General features: G+C 45.7%; 1 protein-coding gene across 4 annotated transcripts in view; it reads left to right on the plus strand.

The window, feature by feature from the left end:
• LARP7 (La ribonucleoprotein 7, transcriptional regulator) overlaps window positions 1-25,592 on the plus strand; it is a 150,462-nt gene extending 124,870 nt beyond the window's left edge. For 3 of the 4 annotated variants that reach the window (XM_063920150.1, XM_063920148.1, XM_063920149.1), the window contains exons 9-13: window positions 5,574-5,710; window positions 8,673-8,758; window positions 10,109-10,268; window positions 23,715-23,806; window positions 25,048-25,592. In XM_063920150.1, coding sequence (XP_063776220.1) covers window positions 5,574-5,710; window positions 8,673-8,758; window positions 10,109-10,268; window positions 23,715-23,806; window positions 25,048-25,128 — 556 coding nt within the window. In that variant the 3' untranslated portion in view covers window positions 25,129-25,592. The remainder of the gene's footprint in view (window positions 1-5,573; window positions 5,711-8,672; window positions 8,759-10,108; window positions 10,269-23,714; window positions 23,807-25,047) is intronic. The other variant, XM_063920151.1, reaches the window with a different exon arrangement.
• The last annotated feature ends 462 nt before the right edge of the window (window positions 25,593-26,054 follow it).

Consider the following 26,054-nt stretch of genomic DNA (forward strand, 5'->3'; position numbering starts at 1 on the left):
TATTTTAGGTTTTTTATTTTACAGTGAGACCTGCTGGCAACAGGCTCACTGCAACGAGGGACTAAGGGGAGAAGAAGCGAACCTACCTGCTTGCAGCTAGCTTGGGCTTCTTAGGCTACTGGACACCATTAGCTCCAGAGGGACCGACCGCATGGAACTGGCCTTGGTGTTCGGTCCCGGAGCCGCGCCGCCGTCCCCCTTACAGAGCCAGAAGCAAGAAGAAGTCCGGAAAATCGGCGGCATGAAGACTAATGTCTTTACCAAGGTAGCGCACAGCACTGCAGCTGTGCGCCATTGCTTCTCATACACACTTCACACTCCGGTCACTGAGGGTGCAGGGCGCTGGGGGGGGGCGCCCTGAGCAGCAATAAAAACACCTTGGCTGGCAAAACAATCACAATATATAGCCCCAGAGGCTATATATGTGATAATTACCCCTGCCAGAATCCTTAAAAAAGCGGGAGAATAGTCCGCAAAAAAGGGGCGGAGCTATCTCTCTCAGCACACTGGCGCCATTTTTCCCTCACAGTTCCGCTGGAAGGAAGCTCCCTGGCTCTCCCCTGCAGTCTACACTACAGAAAAGGGTAAAAAAGAGAGGGGGGGCACTACATTTAGGCGCAGTAAATATTATAGCAGCTATAGGGGACATAATTCAGTTAGTCCCTGCATTATATAGCGCTCTGGTGTGTGCTGGCATACTCTCTCTCTGTCTCCCCAAAGGGCTTCTGTGGGGTCCTGTCCTCTGTTAGAGCATTCCCGGTGTGTGTGCGGTGTGTCAGTACGGCTGTGTCGACATGTTTGAGGAGGAAAATTATGTGGAGGCAGAGCAGATGCCTATAGAAGTGATGTCACCCCCTGCGGGGCAGACACCTGAGTGGATGGTTTTATGGAAGGAATTACGTGCAAGTGTCGACTCCTTACACAAAAAATTTGACGACATGCCAAATGCGGGACAGCCAGCTTCTCAGCTCGTGCCTGTCCAGGTGTCTCAAAGGCCATCAGGGGCTCTAAAACGCCCGCTACCTCAGATGGCAGACGCAGATGTCGACACGGATACTGATACCAGTGTCGACGACGATGAGTCTAATCTAATGTCCACTAAGGCTATTCGTTGCATGATTGAGGCAATGAAAGAGGTGTTACACATTTCAGATATAAACCCAGGTACCACTAAAAAGGGTATTATGTTTGGGGAGAAAAAACTACCCGTAGTTTTTCCCCCATCTGAAGAATTAAATGAAGTGTGTGAAGAAGCGTGGGCTTTCCCTGATAAAAGATTGATAATCTCAAAAAAATTACTAATGGCGTTCCCTTTCCCGCCAGAGGATAGGGCACGTTGGGAAACACCTCCTAGGGTGGATAAAGCGCTCACACGTTTGTCTAAAAAGGTGGCACTTCCGTCTCCGGATACGGCCGCCCTGAAGGAGCCTGCGGATAGAAAGCAGGAGGCGATCCTGAAGTCTATATATACACACACAGGCATTATACTTAGACCAGCTATTGCGTCAGCATGGATGTGCAGTGCTGCCGCTGCATGGTCAGATTCCCTGTCGGAAAATATTGACACCCTAGACAGGGACACTATTCTGCTAACCATAGAGCATATAAAAGACTCAGTCTTATACATGAGAGATGCACAGAGGGAGATCTGCCGGCTGGCATCTAAAATAAGTGCATTGTCCATTTCTGCTAGGAGAGGCTTATGGACTCGGCAGTGGACAGGGGATGCAGATTCCAAAAGGCACATGGAAGTTTTGCCTTATAAGGGTGAGGAGTTATTCGGGGATGGTCTCTCGGACCTCGTTTCCACAGCAACAGCTGGGAAGTCAGCATTTTTACCCCATGTTCCCTCACAGCCTAAAAAAGCGCCGTTTTATCAGGTACAGTCCTTTCGGACCCAGAAAAACAGGCGAGGAAAAGGCGGGTCCTTTCTGTCCAGAGGCAGAGGTAGGGGAAAAAGGCTTCAACAAACAGCTGGTTCCCAGGAGCAAAAGTCCTCCCCCGCTTCTTCCAAGTCCGCCGCATGACGGTGGGGCTCCACAGGTGGAGCCAGGTACGGTGGGGGGCCGCTTCAAAAATTTCAGCGATCAGTGGGCTCGCTCACAGGTGGATCCCTGGATCTTTCAAGTAGTGTCTCAGGGGTACAAGCTGGAATTCGAGGCGTCTCCCCCCCGCCGTTTCCTCAAATCTGCCTTGCCAACAACTCCCTCGGACAGGGAGGCTGTACTAGAGGCAATTCACAAGCTTTATTCCCAGCAGGTGATAGTCAAGGTGCCCCTACTTCAACAAGGACGGGGTTACTATTCCACACTGTTTGTGGTACCGAAACCGGACGGTTCGGTGAGACCCATTTTAAATTTGAAATCCTTGAACACATACATAAAAAAATTCAAGTTCAAGATGGAATCGCTCAGGGCGGTTATTGCAAGTCTAGACGAGGGGGATTACATGGTATCCCTGGACATCAAGGATGCTTACCTGCATGTCCCCATTTATCATTCTCACCAGGAGTACCTCAGATTTGCGGTACAGAATTGCCATTACCAATTCCAGACGCTGCCGTTTGGTCTGTCCACGGCACCGAGGGTGTTTACCAAGGTAATGGCGGAAATGATGATACTCCTTCGAAAAAAGGGAGTTTTAATTATCCCATACTTGGACGATCTCCTAATAAAGGCGAGATCCAGGGAGCAGTTGTTGGTAGGAGTAGCACTATCTCAGGAGGTGCTACACCAGCACGGTTGGATTCTGAATATTCCAAAGCCACAGCTGGTTCCGACGACATGTCTACTGTTCCTGGGAATGATTCTGGACACAGTCCAGAAAAAGGTGTTTCTCCCGGAGGAGAAAGCCAAGGATCTGTCATCTCTAGTCAGAAACCTCCTGAAGCCAAAACAGGGGTCGGTGCATCACTGCACGCGAGTCCTGGGAAAGATGGTGGCTTCTTACGAAGCAATTCCTTTCGGCAGGTTCCATGCCAGAATCTTTCAGTGGGACCTGTTGGACCAATGGTCCGGATCGCATCTTCAGATGCATCGGCTGATAACCCTGTCTCCAAGAACCAGGGTGTCTCTGCTGTGGTGGCTGCAGAGTGCTCATCTTCTAGAGGGCCGCAGATTCGGCATACAGGACTGGGTCCTGGTGACCACGGATGCCAGCCTTCGAGGCTGGTGGGCAGTCACACAGGGAAGAAACTTCCAAGGACTATGGTCAAGTCAGGAGACTTCCCTGCACATAAATATTCTGGAACTGAGGGCCATTTACAATGCCCTAAGTCAGGCAAAAACCCTGCTTCAAAACCAGCCGGTACTGATCCAGTCAGACAACATCACGGCGGTCGCCCATGTAAACCGACAGGGCGGCACGAGAAGCAGGACGGCAATGGCAGAAGCCAGAAGGATTCTCCGATGGGCGGAAAATCACGTGTTAGCACTGTCAGCAGTGTTCATTCCGGGAGTGGACAACTGGGAAGCAGACTTCCTCAGCAGACACGACCTCCACCCGGGAGAGTGGGGACTTCATCCAGAAGTCTTCACACTGATTGTAAATCGTTGGGAACGGCCACAGGTGGACATGATGGCGTCCCGCCTAAACAAAAAACTAGAGAGATATTGCGCCAGGTCAAGGGACCCTCAGGCGATAGCGGTGGACGCTCTAGTGACACCGTGGGTGTACCAGTCGGTTTATGTGTTCCCTCCTCTGCCTCTCATACCAAAGGTACTGAGAATAATAAGAAAACGAGGAGTAAGGACAATACTCGTGGTTCCGGATTGGCCAAGAAGAGCGTGGTACCCGGAACTTCAAGAGATGATCTCAGAGGACCCATGGCCTCTGCCGCTCAGACGGGACCTGCTGCAGCAGGGGCCCTGTCTGTTCCAAGACTTACCGCGGCTGCGTTTGACGGCATGGCGGTTGAACGCCGGATCCTAAAGGAAAAGGGCATTCCGGAGGATGTCATTCCTACGCTGATTAAAGCCAGGAAAGATGTAACTGTAAAACATTATCACCGCATATGGCGGAAATATGTTGCTTGGTGTGAGGCCAATAAGGCCCCAACAGAGGAGTTTCAGCTGGGTCGATTTCTGCACTTCCTACAGGCAGGAGTGTGTATGGGCCTAAAGTTAGGCTCCATTAAGGTGCAGATATCGGCTCTGTCGATTTTCTTCCAAAAAGAACTAGCTTCACTACCTGAAGTTCAGACATTTGTAAAAGGAATGCTGCATATTCAGCCCCCTTTTGTGCCTCCAGTGGCACCCTGGGATCTCAACGTGGTGTTGAATTTCCTAAAATCACATTGGTTTGAGCCACTAAAGACCGTGGATCTAAAATATCTCACGTGGAAAGTGGTCATGTTGTTGGCCTTGGCTTCGGCCAGGCGTGTATCAGAATTGGCGGCTTTGTCATTTAAAAGCCCTTATCTGATTTTCCATATGGATAGGGCAGAATTGAGGACTCGTCCCCAGTTTCTCCCTAAGGTGGTATCAGCTTTTCACTTGAACCAACCTATTGTAGTGCCTGCGGCTACTAGCGACTTGGAGGATTCCAAGTTGCTGGACGTAGTCAGGGCCTTGAAAATGTATGTTTCCAGGACGGCTGGAGTCAGGAAAACTGACTCGCTATTTATCCTGTATGCACCCAACAAACTGGGTGCTCCTGTTTCTAAGCAGACTATTGCTCGCTGGATTTGTAGCACAATTCAGCTGGCGCATTCTGCGGTTGGACTGCCGCGTCCTAAATCAGTTAAAGCCCATTCTACAAGGAAGGTGGGCTCATCTTGGGCGGCTGCCCGATGGGTCTCGGCTTTACAACTTTGCCGAGCTGCTACTTGGTCAGGGGCAAACACGTTTGCTAAATTCTACAAATTTGATACCCTGGCTGAGGAGGACCTTGAGTTCTCTCATTCGGTGCTGCAGAGTCATCCGCACTCTCCTGCCCATTTGGGAGCTTTGGTATAATCCCCATGGTCCTTTCGGAGTTCCCAGCATCCACTAGGACGTTAGAGAAAATAAGATTTTACTCACCGGTAAATCTATTTCTCGTAGTCCGTAGTGGATGCTGGGCGCCCGTCCCAAGTGCGGATTGTCTGCAATAATTGTACATAGTTATTGTTCACTAACGGGTTATTGTTATGAGCCATCTGCTGAGAGGCTCAGTTAGGTTTCATCCTGTTAACTGGATATGGTATCACGTGTTATACGGTGTGATTGGTGTGGCTGGTATGAGTCTTACCCGGGATTCAAAAATCCTTCCTTATTGTGTCTGCTCTTCCGGGCACAGTATCCTAACTGAGGCTTGGAGGAGGGTCATAGTGGGAGGAGCCAGTGCACACCAGGTAGTCTAAAAGCTTTCTTTTAGTTGTGCCCAGACTCCTGCGGAGCCGCTATTCCCCATGGTCCTTTCGGAGTTCCCAGCATCCACTACGGACTACGAGAAATAGATTTACCGGTGAGTAAAATCTTATTTTTTGCAATGAATTCAACCCACATGCACATAATGTGAACATATGCGTCCCATTTCATTCAAGTACTCTAACAGTACTGCCGTAGATGAATGTTCTGTCACTTTCTCTGCAGGAAAGAATGGATGGTTCTGAAGGCTGAATATTTGGCACTGCAGCGAGCCAGCATGGCCTCCCTCAAAAAGGCAATAAGTAGCAGAAATCAGTCAACTACAGGAGAAGTGGAAGCAGAACCTAAAAACATGAAAGACGGTAATACTGTAGTTATGTGAAGCTGAACAATTTCCACCTCTAACGCTGGTAGTCTTATATAGAGCTGCACACACTTTAGTTGATGGATTTGCTGCTTCATGTCCTTTGAGCTCAATACAACATGGTCAGTCCAATTAGGTGCGAGTTTGCATCATGAAACCCTCATATATTGTGGCAATGCGCGCACCCGAGGAATGCAAGATCCAGTTAGAAATGCCAATTCACTGTATCCGCGGTGAAGTTGAGTGTGACTTTCCCACATATTTAACACATTATTGTACTTTTTTTTATTTTTATTTTTTTAAGAAAATCACCTGCAAACTGACGTCATCGGACAAGTTCTGCTATTTAAGCCTCTCAAAGTGTGTAATTATTCATTGGGAGGGGTGCAGCAGAGGTTCTGCACTGTCCTTAAATTTTTACATAAAAATTTTCACACTCTTCACCTGCTCAGGGGTGTGCCCAAAAATCATGAATTTCCTTTGAAAAAGCAATGCCAGTTTGGAATTGGATTGCAAATGTAAATTCATGGTGTTAGTTTGCAGTGAGAACGGCTCACAAAATCCAACTCGCACCTTATTGGATCGGCCTCTAAAACTGAAATAAAAATGGACTGAGGGTACTCCAGTAATGTAAATAAAGCCTTTCTCCCTTTCCCATAGTGATCGCATAACTTTATAGTAAAAAGAGTGTAACTTTATCATTTGATAACACACATGTTATAGTTTTTTTTAGGCAGGAAAACACAGGTTTCTCCCCATACTGTGAGCAAGTAGATGTGCAGCATGTAAAGTCTCTACATATTCCTGTACTAGCAGATACATATACATTTTATATTTTTTAGCTGGAGAAACTCTGTAAAGGTTGACATTCAAATGTTAAATGCACAACAGTTACTGACAACATTGTTTTTTGGTTGTCATGTCACTATGCACAAAGGGCTTCTTCGGTTGGTCTGATACACAGTAGATAACCCGGTTATATAAAAGACTTTGGGCGGTATTCAAATGATATATCACAGCCGATCTCCTTTTTAAAGTGATTCACGTTATCGCGCCCATAGTAATCAGGTTTAGGTACGTAAAGGGTTAAGCGTCTCGCTACCCCAGGGGTATCGAGCTGAAATTATGATGCCACACCCGTCAACAGAAACAGAATGGGTGTGAAAGTGGGTGGAAGGAATTGAATACCGCCCTTTGTGTTTAGCATGCTTTCTGTGCAGTGTTGTACTAATATAGGAGCTAGTTTTCAATAGAACATAGACAGTATTTAAGAGGGCCACAAAATGCTAACTTCTAAGGTCTGTACAGTTGTTTGTTGTTTTTTTTTGAACATGCATCTGAAGGACTAAGTAGCTTGATTTGCTGTGTAGGGAAAGAAGTATTTGTAAGGAAGTGGTTACGCCTAGTATGCTTGTGGTATGCTTAGCATACACAGTGCTGCAAAACCGTACACAATACACCAGTGTTTACCCCCGCAGTCTCATATCCACTATACAGTACACATTATATCTTTTTTTCAGAATTGTACCTGTCTAAAACTAATTCAGAATATAATGGCTTTTGCCAGTGTTAACATTGTCCTGATAGTCACGTGTACTGTGCAGAACTCGTACATACAAATTTTAATTTGAAGTTGCAGTATTTTCAGTAATTTGTGGTTTCTCGGCTGTTCTGATTGCTTCTAACATATTTACAAACTATTTAAATGATGACAATCCTATGCTTTTCATAAACATGAGTGCCAGGGTCTTAAATACAAGGGTATCATGCTTTGCCAGTATGCGCATTGACAAACTTCCCTGTTCTGGGCAACACATCACTGCTGTCAAGCTGTCCACACAAGTACAGGTATGGTATCCTGGTTTGGTCATTTTCAACCTAGTTGACAGACTGGGCCATCAGTGAACTCTAAAACAATTGTTTTTGACATTTTTTCCTAACTCCAGTTCTCAGGGCACAATAACATTGCATGTTTCTAGTTCTCCTCCCAGAATCTCAAGTGATTAGTACCACCTGTGGATCTTTTAAAATGAGACTCAGTAATTACTAAATTCCTGCTTGGCAAGGAGATGTGGAAAACATGCACTGGTTTCCCTGAGGACTTTGCCATCAATCGGGGTAAGTGACAAAGGGATGCATGTACTAAGCATCGATATCGTAATGCAGTACATCCGGCCACTTACCGCATTCATACTAATGCGATTAGTATCGCAAAGGACAGCTCCCACGATAAGGGCTGTCCTTTGTGATGTTGGGGCTCCCAGAATTCGGACGCAGGGATCCCTCTGCACATGCTCAAAAGAGATGCGGTAGCCATGGGGGGTGCTGGGGAAAATGCGTAAAGAAGCTGGTGTTACCTACTGCATCCAATCCCTGGAATGCATTGCATTCCAGAGCTTGGTACATATGGGAAATGCGGCCAAAGTCCAAAAACTGAAGTTTTCTGGGGTTTTCACGCATTTTCCCTTAAGTACATCCCACCCTAAATCCCTATGTCCATCACATTTGTTGCAGTGATTGTGAGTTGAATTTGCCAAAGTCTTGACAAAGATGTATGCAGAGTGTAATCCTGTCATTTAAAAGGGTCTTTTATTGTTATTAGGGGTATAGAAGTGGCTAGGTCCAATCTAATACACAGATCAGTGGACATTACACATAACAGGATCTGATAAAGTGACTTAATTCTATAATAAAAAAGAAATAGTGTAGTTCTATGCAGAATCCTTACGGAATACGCCCATTCAAAGGTTTTAACATTTTGCAACTGTTTAAGAGTTATAGCCTGTAATCCCATATTTAGAACATTTTACTTATGCCACAGGGGGAAAAAATTATAATCCATACATGGCTAGTCTCTGATTTTTAAATTTTATAGGAAACATAAAAAATATAGATGAATGAATATAGATATAATTATTTTTCGTTATGTCACAATTGTTTTCATGTTATTTGTCTTCTAGTAGAAACACTTGGACCTCAGTTCGTTAGTGGAGTCATTGTGAAGATCACCAGTTTAGATCCACTGCCAAATCGCAAACTTGTAAAGGTAACACTTCATTTTATGTTTTGTTCCATACATATTACAGTAGCTGTGAGTGGGCTGTCCTCGCATAATGGCAGTGACACATAGCTTACATCACAAACTCGGTCCTCGGGACCCCACACAGTTCATGTTTTCCAGGTTACCTGTGGATTTTTAAAATGTGACAGTTGGCGATGCACAGTGCACCTGCCGGGTGACCTGGAAAACGTGAACTGTGTGGGGTCCTGAGGACTGGGTTTGAGAACCACTGGCTTACATAATAAGGCCACAAAGATTTAAAGATGGTCATACACGGACCAGTACTGTTACTCAATGCTAGCAACTGGATTAATGTCCAATTTAGCCACATACTTATCTTCTGGCCGCAAGGGGCGACCAATGATGACAGAAGTTGACCTCATAACCCCTTACTATGTATAGATCACTTTAAATTAAACCGTGTTAGCAAATAGAGATAGCAAAGGTTAGATAGCAGATGATCAAACAATGGGGGTAATTCTGAGTTGATCGCAGTAGCAAGTTTGTTAGCAATTGGGCAAAACCATGTGCACTGCAGGGGGGGGCAGATATAACATTTGCAGAGAGAGTTAGATTTGGGTGGGTTCTTTTGTTTCTGTGCAGGGTAAATACTGGCTACTTTATTTTTACACTGCAATTTAGATTTCAGTTTGAATACACCCCACCCAAATCTAACTCTCTCTGCACATGTTATATCTGCCCCCCTTCAGTGCACATGGTTTTGCCCATCTGCTAACAAAAATGCTGCTGCGATCAACTCAGAATTAGGCCCAGTATGCGCTAAAGGGCGTTCTCTCTTTTATACTATTGTCAGGACATTAATAGGTTACAAATAAATGTTATATACAGTATTCTTATACCTATGTGGGTAGTGATTGCTATTGTTTTGTTACTTTTGTGGTCATTATGAAATACTGTAAGGTCAAACCAACACATAGCAAAATTGCAGTACTTTGTGTTGTAAGACTGTGCACCACATGCCAAAAAATAGACATTGTTACCTTTTCCTCTTAATGGTTAGTAGTGGAACCTATTTGCAGCCCAATAGTATGTTGGTGTAAAGGATTCCATTGATAGTAAATATACCCCGTTTTCTATCAGTCGGTGTCACTTCCAATCCATTGTCAAAGCCGCCAGTTATTGGTGGCTGGGACAAACTGATGGATATCAAATATGCTCACAGGCTAATTGTAATGGTGATCTGCAATGATAGCATAATGGGTCATAAAAAGTAATTGTGTACTGATTAATAGAAGTGGGGGTTAGATGCTTCTTGTTGCAATGTCGAGAATACAAGTTTCTAAAGATTAGAAATGTGTTTCCCATTCTTTCTAGGATGCGTTGTCTGGAGTGTCTGAAGTGGTCTATGTAGATATGCTAGAGGGAGACACAGAGTGTCATGTCCGTTTTAAGTCTCCTGAGGATGCTCAGACTGTCCTGAAAGCACACTCAGATCTGCAGAGCAAGCACAACTGGAAGCTTCTCATCCTTTCTGGTAAGTGCTTTGTTAAGCAGCATCAGCTATCTGACAAACAGTGATAAAAGGTAGCAACATGTGTTGCCTTCTACCAATGTGTCCAAACAATAGACTATTGTGATTACTTTGTTGACACTGTGGTAGTTCAAATCAAGCTTTTGTAAGCATGCACAAATTCAGCCTCTCTTTGCATTTAACTCATTAATGACCTAGAGTAGGTGCCGTATCTTGTACTTTTTTTATGTGTTCTGATCTCAATTTTACATTGCATTTGTAGCATTGTAACATGTTTGTTTATTTTTTATTTGCACCTGTAATTAGTCTACATTTTATTTCTCTGACGTCCTAGTGGATGCTGGGACTTCCGTAAGGACCATGGGGAATAGCGGCTCCGCAGGAGACTGGGCACAAAAAGTAAAAGCTTTAGACTAGCTGGTGTGCACTGGCTCCTCCCCCTATGACCCTCCTCCAAGCCTCAGTTAGATTTTTGTGCCCGAACGAGAAGGGTGCATGCTAGGTGGCTCTCCTGAGCTGCTTAGAAGTAAAAGTTTAAATAGGTTTTTTATTTTCAGTGAGTCCTGCTGGCAACAGGCTCACTGCATCGTGGGACTAAGGGGAGAAGAAGCGAACTCACCTGCGTGCAGAGTGGATTGGGCTTCTTGGCTACTGGACATTAGCTCCAGAGGGACGATCACAGGTTCAGCCTGGATGGGTCCCGGAGCCGCGCCGCCGGCCCCCTTACAGAGCCAGAAGAGCGAAGAGGTCCGGAGAAATCGGCGGCAGAAGACGTTCCTGTCTTCAGATAAGGTAGCGCACAGCACTGCAGCTGTGCGCCATTGCTCTCAGCACACTTCACACTCCGGTCACTGAGGGTGCAGGGCGCTGGGGGGGAGCGCCCTGAGACGCAATAAAACATGTTTCTCTAACGTCCTAGTGGATGCTGGGGACTCCGTCAGGACCATGGGGAATAGCGGGCTCCGCAGGAGACAGGGCACATCTAAAAAGCTTTTTAGGTCACATGGTGTGTACTGGCTCCTCCCCCCATGACCCTCCTCCAAGCCTCAGTTAGGTTTTTGTGCCCGTCCGAGAAGGGTGCAAACTGGATGGCTCTCTTAAGGAGCTGTTTAGTAAAGTTTTTTTTAGGTTTCTAATCAGTGATTCCTGCTGGCGACAGGATCACTGCAACGAGGGACTTAGGGGAGAGACTTGCAACTCACCTGCGTGCAGGAGGATTGAAGTTTTAGGCTACTGGACACTGAGCTCCAGAGGGAGTCGGAACACAGGTCAGCCTGGGGTTCGTCCCGGAGCCGCGCCGCCGATCCCCCTTACAGACGCTGAAGAAAGACGGCGGAACGGAGGTCCGGAAACAGGCGGCAGAAGACTTCACAGTCTTCAGAGAGGTAGCGCACAGCACTGCAGCTGTGCGCCATTGTTGCTACACGGCTCACTGACACGGTCACGGAGGGTGCAGGGCGCTGCTGGGGGCGCCCTGGGCAGCAATATAAATACCTATTTGGCAAATAAATACATCACATATAGCCATTAAGGCTATATGTATGTATTTAACCCAGGCCAGTTTTCCTAATAACCGGGAGAAAAGCCCGCCGTGAAAGGGGCGGAGCTTATTCTCCTCAGCACTCAGCGCCATTTTCCTGACCAGCTCCGCTGGTGAGGAAGGCTCCCACTCTCCCCTGCACTACAGAAACAGGGTTAAAGAGAAGGGGGGCATAAATTGGCGATATAATTATATATTAAGAGCCCATATATAGAAACAACACCTTCTAGGGTTGTTATATACATTATGGCGCTTTTGGTGTGTGCTGGCAAACTCTCCCTCTGTCTCCCCAAAGGGCTAGTGGGTCCTGTCCTCTATCAGAGCATTCCCTGTATGTGTGTGCTGTAGGTCGGTACGTGTGTGTCGACATGTATGAGGAAAATGTTGGTGAGGAGACGGAGAAAATTGCCTGTAATGGTGATGTCACTCTCTAGGGAGTCGACACCAGAATGGATGGCTTACTTATGGAATTACGTGATAATGTCAACACGCTGCAAGCCGGTTGACGACATGAGACAGCCGGCGGACAAATTAGTATCGGTCCAGGCGTCTCAGACACCGTCAGGGGCTTGTAAAAGCGCCCATTTACCTCAGTCGGTCGACAGACACTGACACGGACACTGACCCCAGTGTCGACGGTGAAGAAACAAACGTATTTTTCCTTTAGGGCCCCAAGTTACATGTTAAGGGCAATGAAGGAGGTGTTACGTATTTCTGATACCACAAGTACCACAAATAAGGGTATTTTGTAGGGTGGGAATAAACTACTTGTAGTTTTGCCTGAATCAGATAAATTAAATGAAGTGTGTGATGATACGTGGGGTTCCTCCGACAGAAAGTTATGGGCGGTATACCCTTTTTCCCGCCAGTAGTAAGGGCGAGTTGGAAAACACACCTTAGGGTGGACAAGGCGCTCACACGCTTATAAAAAACATGGCGTTACCGTTTCCAGATACGGCCGCCCTCAAGGAGCCAGCTGATAGGAAGCTGGAAAATATCATAACAGTATATACACACATACTGGTGTTATACTACGACCAGCAATCGCCTCAGCCTGGATGTGCAGCGCTGAGGGGGCTTGGTCGGATTGCCTGACTGAAAATTTTGATACCCTTGACAGGGACAGGATTTTATTGTCTATAGAGCATTTTAAGGATGCATTTCTATATATGTGTGATGCGCAGAGGCATATTTGCATTCTGGCATCAAGAGTAAATGTGATGTACATATCTGCCAGACGAAGACACGACAGTGGTCAGGTGAGGCAGATTCCAGACGGCATATGGAAGTATTGCCGTATAAAGGGGCGGTCCATTGGACCTGGTGGCCATGGCAACAGCTGAAAAATCCACCTTTTGTTACCCCGAGTCACATATTGGCAGAAAAGGACACAGTCTTTTCAGTCTCAGTCCTTTCGTCCCCATACGGGCAGGCGGGCGAAGGCCAGTCATATCTGCCCAGGGGGAGAGGAAAGGGAAGAAGACTGCAGCAAGCAGCTCATTCCCAGGAACAGAAGCTCCTCACGGCTTCTGCCAAGTCCGCAGCATAACGCTGGGGCCGTACAAGCGGACTCAGGTGCGGTAGGGGGTCATCTCAAGAGTTTCAGCAACACTCGCAAGGGAACTCCGGGATCCTACATGTAATATCCCAGGTGTACATTGGAAATTCGAGACGTCTCCCCCTCACACAATTCACAGGCTGTATTCCCAGCAGGTGATAATCAAAGTACCCTTCTTACAACAAGGAAGGGGGTAGTATTCCACACTATATTGTGGTACTGAAGCCAACCGGCTCGGTGAGATCTGAAATATTTGAACACTTACATACAAGCGTTCAAATCAAGATGGAGTCACTCGGAGCAGTGATAGCGAACCAGGAAGAAGGGGACGATATGATGTCACTGGATATCAGGGACGTTTACCTACAGGTCCGAATTTGCCCTTCTCACCAAGGGTACTTCAGGTTCCTGGTACAGAACTGTCACTATCCGTTCAGACGCTGCCGTTTGGATTGTCCACGGCGCCCCGGGTCTTTACCAAGGTAATGGCCGGAATGATGATTTTTCTTAAAAGAAACATGGACGCTTTCCTGATAAGGGCAAGGTCCAGAGAACAGTTGGAGGTCGGAGTAGCACTATCTTAAGTAGTTCTACGACAGCACGAGTGGATTCTAAATATTCCAAAATCGCAGCTTTTTCCGACGACACGTCTACTGTTCCTAGGGAAGATTCTGGACACAGTCCAGAAAAACGTGTTTCTCCCAGTGGAGAAAACCAGGGAGTTATCCGAGCTAATCGGGATCCTCCTAAAACCAGGAAAAGTGTCAGTGCATCATTGCACAAGAGTCCTGGTAAAAATGGTGGCTTATTACGAAGCAATTCCATTCGGCAGATTTCCCGCAAGAACTCTTCAGTGGGATCTGCTGGACAAATGGTCCGGATCGCATCCTCAGATGCATCAGCGGATAACCCTATATCCAAGGAAAAGGGTGTCTCTCCTGTGGTGATTACAGAGTGCTCATCTTCTAGAGCAGGCATTCCCAACCACGGTCCTCAAGGCACACCAACAGTGCAGGTTTTAGTGATATCCAGGCTCCAGCACAGGTGACTTAATTAGTAGCTCAGTTATTTTGATTCAACCATCTGTGCTGCAACCTGGATATCACTAAAACCTGCACTGTTGGTGTGCCTTGAGGACCGTGGTTGGGAATGCCTGTTCTAGAGGGCCGCAGATTCGGCATTCAGGATTGGATGCCGGTGACCACGGAGGCCAGCCTGAGAGGCTGGGGAACAGTCACACAGGGAAAAAATTTCCAGGGAAGTGTGATTAAGTCTGGAGAATTCTCTCCGCATAAATAAGCTTAGAGCAAATTTATAATGCTCTAAACTTAGCTAGACCTCTGCTTCAAGGTCAGCCGGTATTGATCCAGTGGGATAACATCACGGCAGTCGCCCACGTAAACAGAAGGGTGGCACAAGAAGCAGGAGGGCAGTGAAAACTGCAAGGATTTTTCGCTAGGCGGAAAATCATGTGATAGCACTGTCAGCAGTGTTCTTTCCGGGAGTGGACGACTGGGAAGCAGACTTCCTCAGCAGGCATGACCTCCACCCGGGAGAGTGGAAACTTCATAGGGAAGTTTTTCAACATGATTGTGGACCGTTGGCAAAGACCAAAGGTGGACATGATGGCGTCCCGCCCGAACAAAAAACGGGACAGGTATTCCGCCAGGTCATGAGACCTTCAGGCGATAGCTGTGGATGTTCTGGTAACACCGTGGGTGTACCAGTCTGTGTATGTGTTCCCTCCTCTGTTTCTCATAACCAGGGTATTGAGAATTATAAGACATAGAGGAGTATGAATTATACTAGTGGCTCCGGATTGGCCAAGAGGGACTTGGTACCCGGAACTTCAAGAAATGCTCACAGAGGACTAAGGGCCTGGGGAGCTAAGAAGGGACTTGATTCAGCAAGTACCATGTCTATTCCAAGACTTACCGCGGCTGCGTTTGACGGCATGGCGGTTGAATGCCGGATCCTGAGGGGAAAAGGCATTCCATAAGAGGTCATACCTACCCTGGTCAAAGCCAGGAAGGAGGTGACCGCACAACGTCATCACCACATGTGGTGAAAATATGTTGCGTGGGTGAGGCCAGGAAGGCTCCACGACGGAAATTCAACTAGGTCGATTTCTACACTTCCTGAAAACAGGAGTGTTTTGGACCTCAAATTGGGGTTCATTAACATTTAAATTTCGGCCCTGTAGATTTTCTTCCAGAAAGAATTGACTTCAGTTCCTGAAGTCCAGATTGTAAAGGATGTATTGCATATACAGCTTTTTTGTGCCCCTAGGGGCACCGTGAGATCTCAACATAGTGTTGGGATTTCTTAAAATCATATTGGTTTGAACCGCTCAAATCTGTGGATTTGAAATATCTCACATGGAAAGTGACCATGCTGTTGACAAATATCTCACATGGGAAGTGACCATGTTGTTAGCCCTGGCCTCGGCCAGGCGATTGTCAGAATGGGCGGCTTTGTCTTACAAAAGCCCATATTAAAATTTTCCATTTGAACAGGACAGAACTGGGACTCGTCTCCAGTTTCTTCATAAAGGGGTGTCAGCGTTTTCACCTAAAACAACCTCTTGTGGTGCCTGCGGCTACTAGGGACTTGGAGGACTTCAAGTTACTAGACGTGGTCAGGGCCCTAAAAATATATATATATATATATATATATATATATATATATATATATATATATATATATATATAGTTAGGACGGCTGGAGTCAGAAAGTCTGACTTGCTGTTTATACTGTATACACCCAACAAGCTGGGTGCTCATGCTTCTAAGCAGTCTATTGCACGCTGGATTTGTAGTACAATTCAGCTTGCACATTCTGTGGCAGGCCTGCCACAGACGAAATATGTAGATGCCCATTCCACAAGGAAGGTGGGGCTCATCCTGGGCGGCTGCCCGAGGAGTCTCGGCATTACAACTTTGCCGAGCAGCTACGTGGTCAGGGGAGAACACGTTTGTAAAATTTTACAAATTTTGATACTCTGGCTAAGGAGGACCTGGAGTTCTCTCATTCGGTGCTGCAGAGTCATCCGCACTCTCCCGCCCGTTTGGGAGCTTTGGTATAATCCCCATGGTCCTGACGGAGTCCCCAGCATCCACTAGGACGTTAGAGAAAATAAGAATTTACTTACCGATAATTCTATTTCTCGTAGTCCGTAGTGGATGCTGGGCGCCCATCCCAAGTGCGGATTGTCTGCAATGCTTGTACATAGTTATTGTTACAAAAATCGGGTTATTACTATTGTTGTGAGCCATCTTTTCGGAGGCTACTTCGTTTTGTTATCATACTGTTAACTGGGTTCAGATCACAAGTTGTACGGTGTGATTGGTGTGGCTGGTATGAGTCTTACCCGGGATTCAAGATCCTTCCTTATTGTGTACGCTCGTCCGGGCACAGTACCTAACTGAGGCTTGGAGGAGGGTCATGGGGGGAGGAGCCAGTACACACCATGTGACCTAAAAAGCTTTTTAGATGTGCCCTGTCTCCTGCGGAGCCCGCTATTCCCCATGGTCCTGACGGAGTCCCCAGCATCCACTACGGACTACGAGAAATAGAATTATCGGTAAGTAAATTCTTATTTTAAACCTTATATGGCTAAAGAAATACATCACATATAGCTCCTGGGCTATATGGATGCATTTCACCCCTGCCAGTTTTCCTAAAAAAAGCGGGAGAAAAGGGCGCCGTGAAGGGGGCGGAGCCTATCTCCTCAGCACACAAGCGCCATTTTCCCTCACAGTTCCGCTGGAAGGAAGGCTCCCAGACTCTCCCCTGCAGTCCTGCTACAGAATCAGGGTAAAACAAGAGAGGGGGGGGCACTATTGGCAGCTAATATAAAACAGCAGCTATAAAGGGAGTAACACTTACATAAGGTTATCCCTGTATATATATAGCGCTCTGGTGTGTGCTGGCAAACTCTCCCTCTGTCTCCCCAAAGGGCTCGTGGGGTCCTGTCCTCTTTCAGAGCATTCCCTGTGTGTGTGCTGGGTGTCGGTACGATTGTGTCGACATGTATGAGGAGGAAAATGATGTGGAAGCAGAGCAATTGCCTGTGTTAGTGATGTCACCCCCTAGGGAGTCGACACCTGACTGGATGGTCGTGTTTAAAGAATTACGTGACAGTGTCAGCACTTTGCAAAAAACTGTTGACGTCATGAGACAGCCGGCAAATCAATTAGTGCCTGTTCAGGCGTCTCAGACACCGTCGGGGGCGCTAAAACGCCCATTACCTCAGATGGTCGACCCAGACACGGATACTGAATCCAGTGTCGACGGTGAGGAGACAAACGTAATGTCCAGTAGGGCCACACGTTACATGATCACGGCAATGAAGGAGGCATTGAATATTTCTGACACTACAAGTACCACAAAAAAGGGTATTATGTGGGGTGTGAAAAAACTACCAGTAGTTTTTCCTGAATCAGATGAATTAAATGAGGTGTGTGATAAAGCGTGGTTTTCCCCCGATAAAAAACTGCTGATTTCTAATAAATTATTGGCACTATACCCTTTCCCGCCAGAGGTTAGGGCACGTTGGGAAACACCCCCTAGGGTAGATAAGGCGCTCACACGCTTATCAAAACAAGTGGCGTTACCGTCTCCCGATACGGCCGCCCTTAAGGAACCAGCTGATAGAAGGCTGGAAAATATCCTAAAAGGTATATACACACATACTGGTGTTATACTGCGACCAGCAATCGCCTCAGCCTGGATGTGCAGTACTGGAGTGGCTTGGTCGGATTCCCTGACTGAAAATATTGATACCCTGGATAGGGACAGTATATTATTAACTATAGAGCATTTAAAGGATGCATTACTATATATGCGAGATGCACAGAGGGATATTTGCACCCTGGCATCTAGAGTGAGTGCGATGTCCATTTCTGCCAGAAGAGCGTTATGGACGCGACAGTGGTCAGGTGATGCGGATTCCAAACGACATATGGAAGTATTGCCGTATAAAGGGGAGGAGTTATTTGGGGTCGGTCTATCGGACCTGGTGGCCACAGCAACGGCTGGAAAATCCACCTTTTTACCCCAGGTCACCTCTCAGCAGAAAAAGACACCGTCTTTTCAAACTCAGTCCTTTCGTTTCCATAAGGGCAAGCGGGCAAAAGGCCACTCATTTCTGCCCCGGGGCAGAGGAAGGGGAAAAAGACTGCACCAGGCAGCCTCTTCCCAGGAGCAGAAGCCCTCCCCCGCTTCTGCCAAGTCTTCAGCATGACGCTGGGGCCTTACAAGCGGACTCAGGCACGGTGGGGGGCCGTCTCAAGAATTTCAGCGTGCAGTGGGCTCACTCGCAAGTGGACCCCTGGATCCTGCAGGTAGTATCACAGGGGTACAAATTGGAATTCGAGACGTCTCCCCCTCGCCGGTTCCTGAAGTCTGCTCTACCAACGTCTCCCTCCGACAGGGAGGCGGTAGTGGAAGCTATTCACAAGCTGTATTCCCAGCAGGTGATAATCAAGGTACCCCTCCTACAACAGGGAAAGGGGTATTATTCCACGCTGTTTGTGGTACCGAAGCCGGACGGCTCGGTGAGACCAATTTTAAATCTAAAATCCTTGAACACTTACATAAAAAGGTTCAAATTCAAGATGGAGTCACTCAGAGCAGTGATAGCGAACCTGGAAGAAGGGGACTATATGGTGTCTCTGGACATCAAAGATGCTTATCTCCATGTCCCAATCTACCCTTCTCACCAAGGGTACCTCAGGTTTGTGGTACAAAACTGTCATTATCAGTTTCAGACGCTGCCGTTTGGATTGTCCACGGCACCACGGGTCTTTACCAAGGTAATGGCCGAAATGATGATTCTTCTTCGAAGAAAAGGCGTCTTAATTATCCCTTACTTGGACGATCTCCTGATAAGGGCAAGGTCCAGGGAACAGTTAGAGGTCGGAGTAGCACTATCTCAGGTAGTGCTACGTCAGCACGGGTGGATCCTAAATATCCCAAAATCACAGCTGATTCCAACAACACGTCTACTGTTCCTGGGGATGATTCTGGACACAGTCCTGAAAAAGGTGTTTCTCCCGGAAGAGAAGGCCAGGGAGTTATCCGAGCTAGTCAGGAAACTCCTAAAACCAGGCCAAGTGTCAGTGCATCAATGCACGAGAGTCCTGGGAAAAATGGTGGCTTCTTACGAAGCGATTCCATTCGGAAGATTCCATGCAAGAACTTTTCAGTGGGATCTGCTGGACAAATGGTCCGGATCGCATCTTCAGATGCATCAGCGGATAACCCTATCTCCAAGGACAAGGGTGTCTCTCCTGTGGTGGTTACAGAGTGCTCATCTTCTAGAGGGCCGCAGATTCGGCATTCAGGATTGGATGCTGGTGACCACCGATGCCAGCCTGAGAGGCTGGGGAGCAGTCACACAGGGAAGAAATTTCCAGGGCTTGTGGTCAAGCATGGAAACGTCTCTTCACATAAATATCCTGGAACTAAGGGCCATTTACAATGCCCTAAGTCAAGCAAGGCCTCTGCTTCAGGGTCAGTCGGTATTGATTCAATCGGACAACATCACGGCAGTCGCCCACGTCAACAGACAGGGCGGCACAAGAAGCAGGAGGGCAATGGCAGAAGCTGCAAGGATTCTTCGCTGGGCGGAAAATCATGTGGTGGCACTGTCAGTAGTGTTCATTCCGGGAGTGGACAACTGGGAAGCAGACTTCCTCAGCAGACACGACCTCCACCCGGGGGAGTGGGGACTTCACCCAGAAGTCTTTCAAGTGATTGTAAACCGTTGGGAAAAACCAAAGGTGGACATGATGGCGTCCCGTCTCAACAAAAAACTGGACAGATATTGCGCCAGGTCAAGGGACCCTCAGGCAATAGCGGTGGACGCTCTGGTAACACCGTGGGTGTACCAGTCGGTGTATGTGTTCCCTCATCTGCCTCTCATTCCAAAAGTACTGAGAATCATAAGAAGGAGAGGAGTGAAGACTATACTCGTGGCTCCGGATTGGCCAAGAAGAACTTGGTACCCGGAACTGCAAGAGATGCTCACGGAGGACCCGTGGCCTCTACCTCTAAGAAAGGACCTGCTCCAGCAGGGACCTTGTCTGTTCCAAGACTTACCGCGGCTGCGTTTGACGGCATGGCGGTTGAACGCCGGATCCTGATGGAAAAAGGCATTCCAGATGAAGTCATCCCTACCCTGATCAAAGCCAGGAAGGATGTAACTGCGAAACATTATCACCGCATTTGGCGAAAATATGTTTCCTGGTGTGAGGCTAAGAAGGCCCCCACAGAGGAATTTCAACTGGGTCGTTTCCTGCATTTCCTGCAAGCAGGACTGTCTATGGGCCTAAAATTAGGATCCATTAAGGTTCAAATTTCGGCCCTGTCGATCTTCTTCCAGAAAGAACTGGCTTCATTGCCTGAAGTTCAGACGTTTGTCAAGGGGGTACTGCATATACAACCTCCTTTTGTGCCACCAGTGGCACCTTGGGATCTCAATGTAGTTTTAGGGTTCCTAAAATCACATTGGTTTGAACCACTCACCACTGTGGAATTAAAATATCTCACATGGAAGGTGGTCCTGCTGTTAGCTCTGGCGTCAGCCAGGCGTGTCTCAGAAATGGCAGCTTTGTCATATAAAAGCCCTTACCTAATTTTTCATTCAGACAGGGCAGAATTGAGGACTCGTCCTCAATTTCTCCCTAAGGTGGTTTCAGCGTTTCACATGAACCAACCTATTGTGGTGCCTGCGGCTAATAGGGACTTGGAGGACTCTAAGTTGTTGGACGTAGTCAGGGCCCTAAAAATATATGTTTCCAGGACAGCTGGAGTCAGAAAATCTGACTCGCTGTTTATCCTGTATGCACCCAACAAGCTGGGTGCTCCTGCTTCTAAGCAGACGATTGCTCGTTGGATTTGTAGTACAATTCAGCTTGCACATTCTGTGGCAGGACTGCCACAGCCAAAATCTGTTAAAGCCCATTCCACAAGGAAAGTGGGCTCATCTTGGGCGGCTGCCCGAGGGGTCTCGGCTTTACAACTTTGCCGAGCAGCTACTTGGTCAGGGGCAAACACGTTTGCAAAATTTTATTCGATACCCTGGCTGAGGAGGACCTGGAGTTCTCTCATTCGGTGCTGCAGAGTCATCCGCACTCTCCCGCCCGTTTGGGAGCTTTGGTATAATCCCCATGGTCCTTACGGAAGTCCCAGCATCCACTAGGACGTCAGAGAAAATAAAAATTTACTTACCGATAATTCTATTTCTCATAGTCCGTAGTGGATGCTGGGCGCCCATCCCAAGTGCGGATTGTCTGCAATACTTGTATATAGTTATTGTTACAAAAAATCGGGTTGTTTATTGTTGTGAGCCATCTTTTCAGAGGCTCCTACGTTTATCATACTGTTAACTGGGTTCAGATCACAGGTTGTACAGTGTGATTGGTGTGGCTGGTATGAGTCTTACCTGGGATTCAAAATCCTTCCTTATTATGTACGCTCGTCCGGGCACAGTATCCTAACTGAGGCTTGGAGGAGGGTCATAGGGGGAGGAGCCAGTGCACACCAGCTAGTCTAAAGCTTTTACTTTTTGTGCCCAGTCTCCTGCGGAGCCGCTATTCCCCATGGTCCTTACGGAAGTCCCAGCATCCACTACGGACTATGAGAAATAGAATTATCGGTAAGTAAATTCTTATTTTTTCCCTTTTATCAGTATAATCCCAGAAATATTTCACACCATTTACGTTATTCTCACAAATATTTTCCTTTTGGCATGAGGGCTAAAACCGAAAGTTTTTTTTTCTTGTTTTTTATTCAATTTTTATTACAAATTAGAAGTTTTTCATGCTTGATGAGTCTACTCTACTGCCTTAATTATATTGTGTACATGTATGTAATATATATTTGTGTGTGCATGCGGAATACGTACTATTTGCCAGTGGACGGGACCCCGACAGCGGGATCCCGTCTGCCAGAATACCTGCAGCAGGGTGAGAGCTACAAAGCCCCTTGCGGGGACACTCACACAGGGAAAATAGTCTGTGTCAGGGGTATTTCACCCCCTGTCGCTATTCCAGTGTCGGTATTGTGACCGCCGGGATCCTGACTGGTGGGATTTTATCCGCTTCCCATGCATGCATATGCTGTACATTTTATTTAATTTTTTTACTTTTTGTTTTTATATTGAATTAAATGTCAATGGCATCATCTTAAATACACACCGTGTCTTTTTGTGTATACCATGCCAAAAATTGTTCTTGTAAACTTGTAACCGTAGTGAGACTCCTTTTGTGGAGTCTTCTCAAAGCCTCTTGTGTAAGTTGTATATACATTAGTAACAATATTATTGAACTGCAGCAGGGTCTCTCATTGGTGATTGCTTTTCAGACTGCAGGCTTGGATTAAAGTATTTTCTGCCATTAGCATGTGAAGGAAGTACAGCAAATTAGACAAGATTGCAGGATGTTATGCTATTTTACATATGTCGCCTCTCCCTATATTATTCAGTTATGAACACACTCAGGATGATCACATGACATTCATGTGATCCCGCAGTACGTGCAGCCAGCAAATCCTATTCGACATCAGTGATAAAATAGTGCATGTTTTACTGTTCATTGCTCTGTAAAAATAAAGACATTCATGTTGTGTTTTCTTAACAGTAAAAGATTATGCGATAATATGAGAAAGCTAAAAGTTGAACAAGACCACAACAAATAATTAAGTTGAAGAGCAGTAGTCAACAAATTGTGTGGCAGGTGTAGCCTTTGAATGCCCCCTGTATTAAATACATAAGATTGAAAGCTAATGAAAAGGCATTAGAACTATATAATTGACTAGCATTTAAAAATGAATATAAAAAATTGTCTGTTAGTCAGTGTGTGTGTGTTAGCCTCTGAAACACGACATCGGTTTTGATAGTTTTCAATCTATTAAAAATCTGTGGAAATTGTAGTAAATTTACTCTCTACTCTTAGTGCATTTCGTGTGCCCCATGCACAGCAAAATGATTGCAGTGTGCTGGAAAACTGCTGAATTAAACCAACAATGATAGTTTATTGCCACCTCTGCATGTTGCAGCTAATTTCCAAAGTCTCGTTTATTATTATTATTATTATTATTATTATTGTTGTTGTTAAGTTTGATGTCCAGTTGTGTTCCATAGGCCTGACACATTCACCGACCATCCGCATTACACTATTGTGCAAAATCAACCCAAGATCTCATTATCTTTGTTAAAAAGAAACCTCCCCCAGCCCAGTATCTGATTGCATCAATGAGAGACATCCATGCTACTGGTCTTTTTTTTTTAAATCGTACTAGTTGTTTTAGTAAATACTAAACAATGTTTTCTTCTATCTTCTTTTAGGAGACAATGAGCAGAGATACTGGCAGAAAATTTTGGTGGACAGGCAGGCAAAACTAAACAGACCACGTGAAAAGAAACGTGGGACTGAAAAGGTAATTTTCTTGACTTTTATGTACAATAAGCTAGTATTGTAGCCTTCTCTCTATCTACTGTTTTATACTGTTTACACTTTGTTATGTCCGCTATTTGGTGCCGATTCAATTGTTTTTTGCGTGGCCGCCACTAGAGGGTGCCCAATGGCAGCAATTCAAATGTTACGCAGTTCGGGCCCCAGCGGCCGCGGAGCTCACATTTTTTTTTCTCACTCTCCTGAGGTGCGAGAAAAAATGTGTTGAAACTCAGCACTTTGGCTGTCCAGACTATTACATTTCTGCCATTGGACGCCCTCTAGCAGGGAGTTTAGACGGGTTTAACCATTTTAGGCGACTAAACCGAGACTGTTTGGGTGCAACATGCGCGATATGCTTTGGCACCCAAACACAATTGAATTGTAACAATTGTTTTGACAAGATTTTTAGATGCCCAAACAATTATGCTGTACGCTAGAACAATTGTTATGTGATAGTGGGTCTCTGGTTCAGTTCTAGGAAAGAAATTAGCAGTTTACTTTTGTACATGTGAATAATCATTTCTCATACGTAGGAAAGATCACATATATCTTATATTCTTTCAGGCCAAGCAGTGTGTAAAGCTTCTTAAAAACACACTACCTAAGAGAATTTTCCTAACATACTTACTCCAACTACAGTAGCTGGAGCCGGGTTCAGTATGATATGCCGGCTGTTAGGATCCCGACAGCTGTAATACCAACAGCGAGTCCTCTTGCGGGCTGACTGCGCTTGCCATCTACGGCCCTGGTGGCAAGCTGGGTTCTTTTCTCCCTCAGGTGGTGGTGTGGACCCACCACCTGAGTGGGAATACCGGTACTCCAGCCATCGGAATCCTGAACTCCTGGATCTTGACAGCCAGTATATTAACTACATCCACTGGATCCATGGTTTCTCTCACACTCCACCACCACCAGTTAAAATGTAATAATAATATAACATTACACACAGCTGGGATTTATTTTGATGTCTGTCCGTGTAAAGAGTGGTGTAAAAAAAGTTAGAGAAATGAGAAGAGCAGAAGTATTGGTAGAGCAATGTTTTGTTAAGAATCTACCAATATTTATCCGGTATGGAGCTGCATGTTCTGCTGATCTTTGGAAAACAGAGTAACCTGAAAATTATTATTACAAAATAGGACTGTGAATAGTACAACGGAGTATCAAGTTTCTCTTGGTAGATTATATTTTTATTCATTTTAATTGCATTTGTTTGTTTTGTTACAGTTGGTTGCCAAAGCTGAAAAGATAAGGCTTGCCAAAACACAGGAAGCAAGCAAACACATCCGCTTCTGCGATGCAACCTGAGACGCAGGATTTTATGTTTTATTTTACTTCTTTTTCAATTTTGACTCCTATAAAAATGCAAGGTTTACTCTGACAAGTCCAATACAGTTGATGTTAAAGATATGGCAAAAGAAGTTAATAAATGGACTACCTGTATTCCAGAGCTTTATATTCCATATTGGACGTTACCCCCACAGTGATGCATGGTTTTGGTTACATGCGTTATTCTGTTGCCATATCTTTGACATCAGAATTATTTGAGATTATGTTGTGTTTTGATTTAGGCATGCTTTTTTAATGTTTTTTTGTTCAATAGAACAATTGTATATTTTTAAAGGTTGTATTGGATGTAAATACGGAACAAAATATTTTTCTGTACCAATGGTTCTCACAGGCACGAGAGGATTTTTTATGTAATAATGTTCTCTGCATTTTGTTTTTAATTGAGCTGACCAAGCTACTTAAGTAAAGCCTTAAAAAATGTTTTCATGTTTTAAGAATTTTTTTATTATTATTATTTTACTTTTGCACTAAATCATAGAAACCAGACACTTTCATTCATTGTCAAACTTACACTAGACAGATAAAAGTTAGTTGCTGATTGGTTCCGTACACATTTTACACTTAAATGGCACATTAGTGTCAGAGGGGCTTGTTTGCTGGTGTAAGACTAGCTATATACTATACTACAGCTAACTGTATTACAACAGTGTTTACCCATTTGTATTATTTGACATCCTTAATGACCCACTTTATTTATAATCCTTTAAACTATGGGGAGTATGAAAAGTTACTGTGCACTGAATGTAGTGATGTAATAATGCAGCAAAAAGTGCTGTGTCTCGTCTCCGTCACATGTAGCCCTGCACTGCACGTGTTGAGTGATTACTCATCTCAGCGCAAGGACAATGATGTTGACGGTTGAACAGTGTGTGTGTGCTTTCAGT

The sequence above is a fragment of the Pseudophryne corroboree genome, chromosome 1 (assembly GCF_028390025.1).
Source record: "Pseudophryne corroboree isolate aPseCor3 chromosome 1, aPseCor3.hap2, whole genome shotgun sequence".
NCBI classification, from domain to species: Eukaryota; Metazoa; Chordata; class Amphibia; order Anura; family Myobatrachidae; genus Pseudophryne; species Pseudophryne corroboree.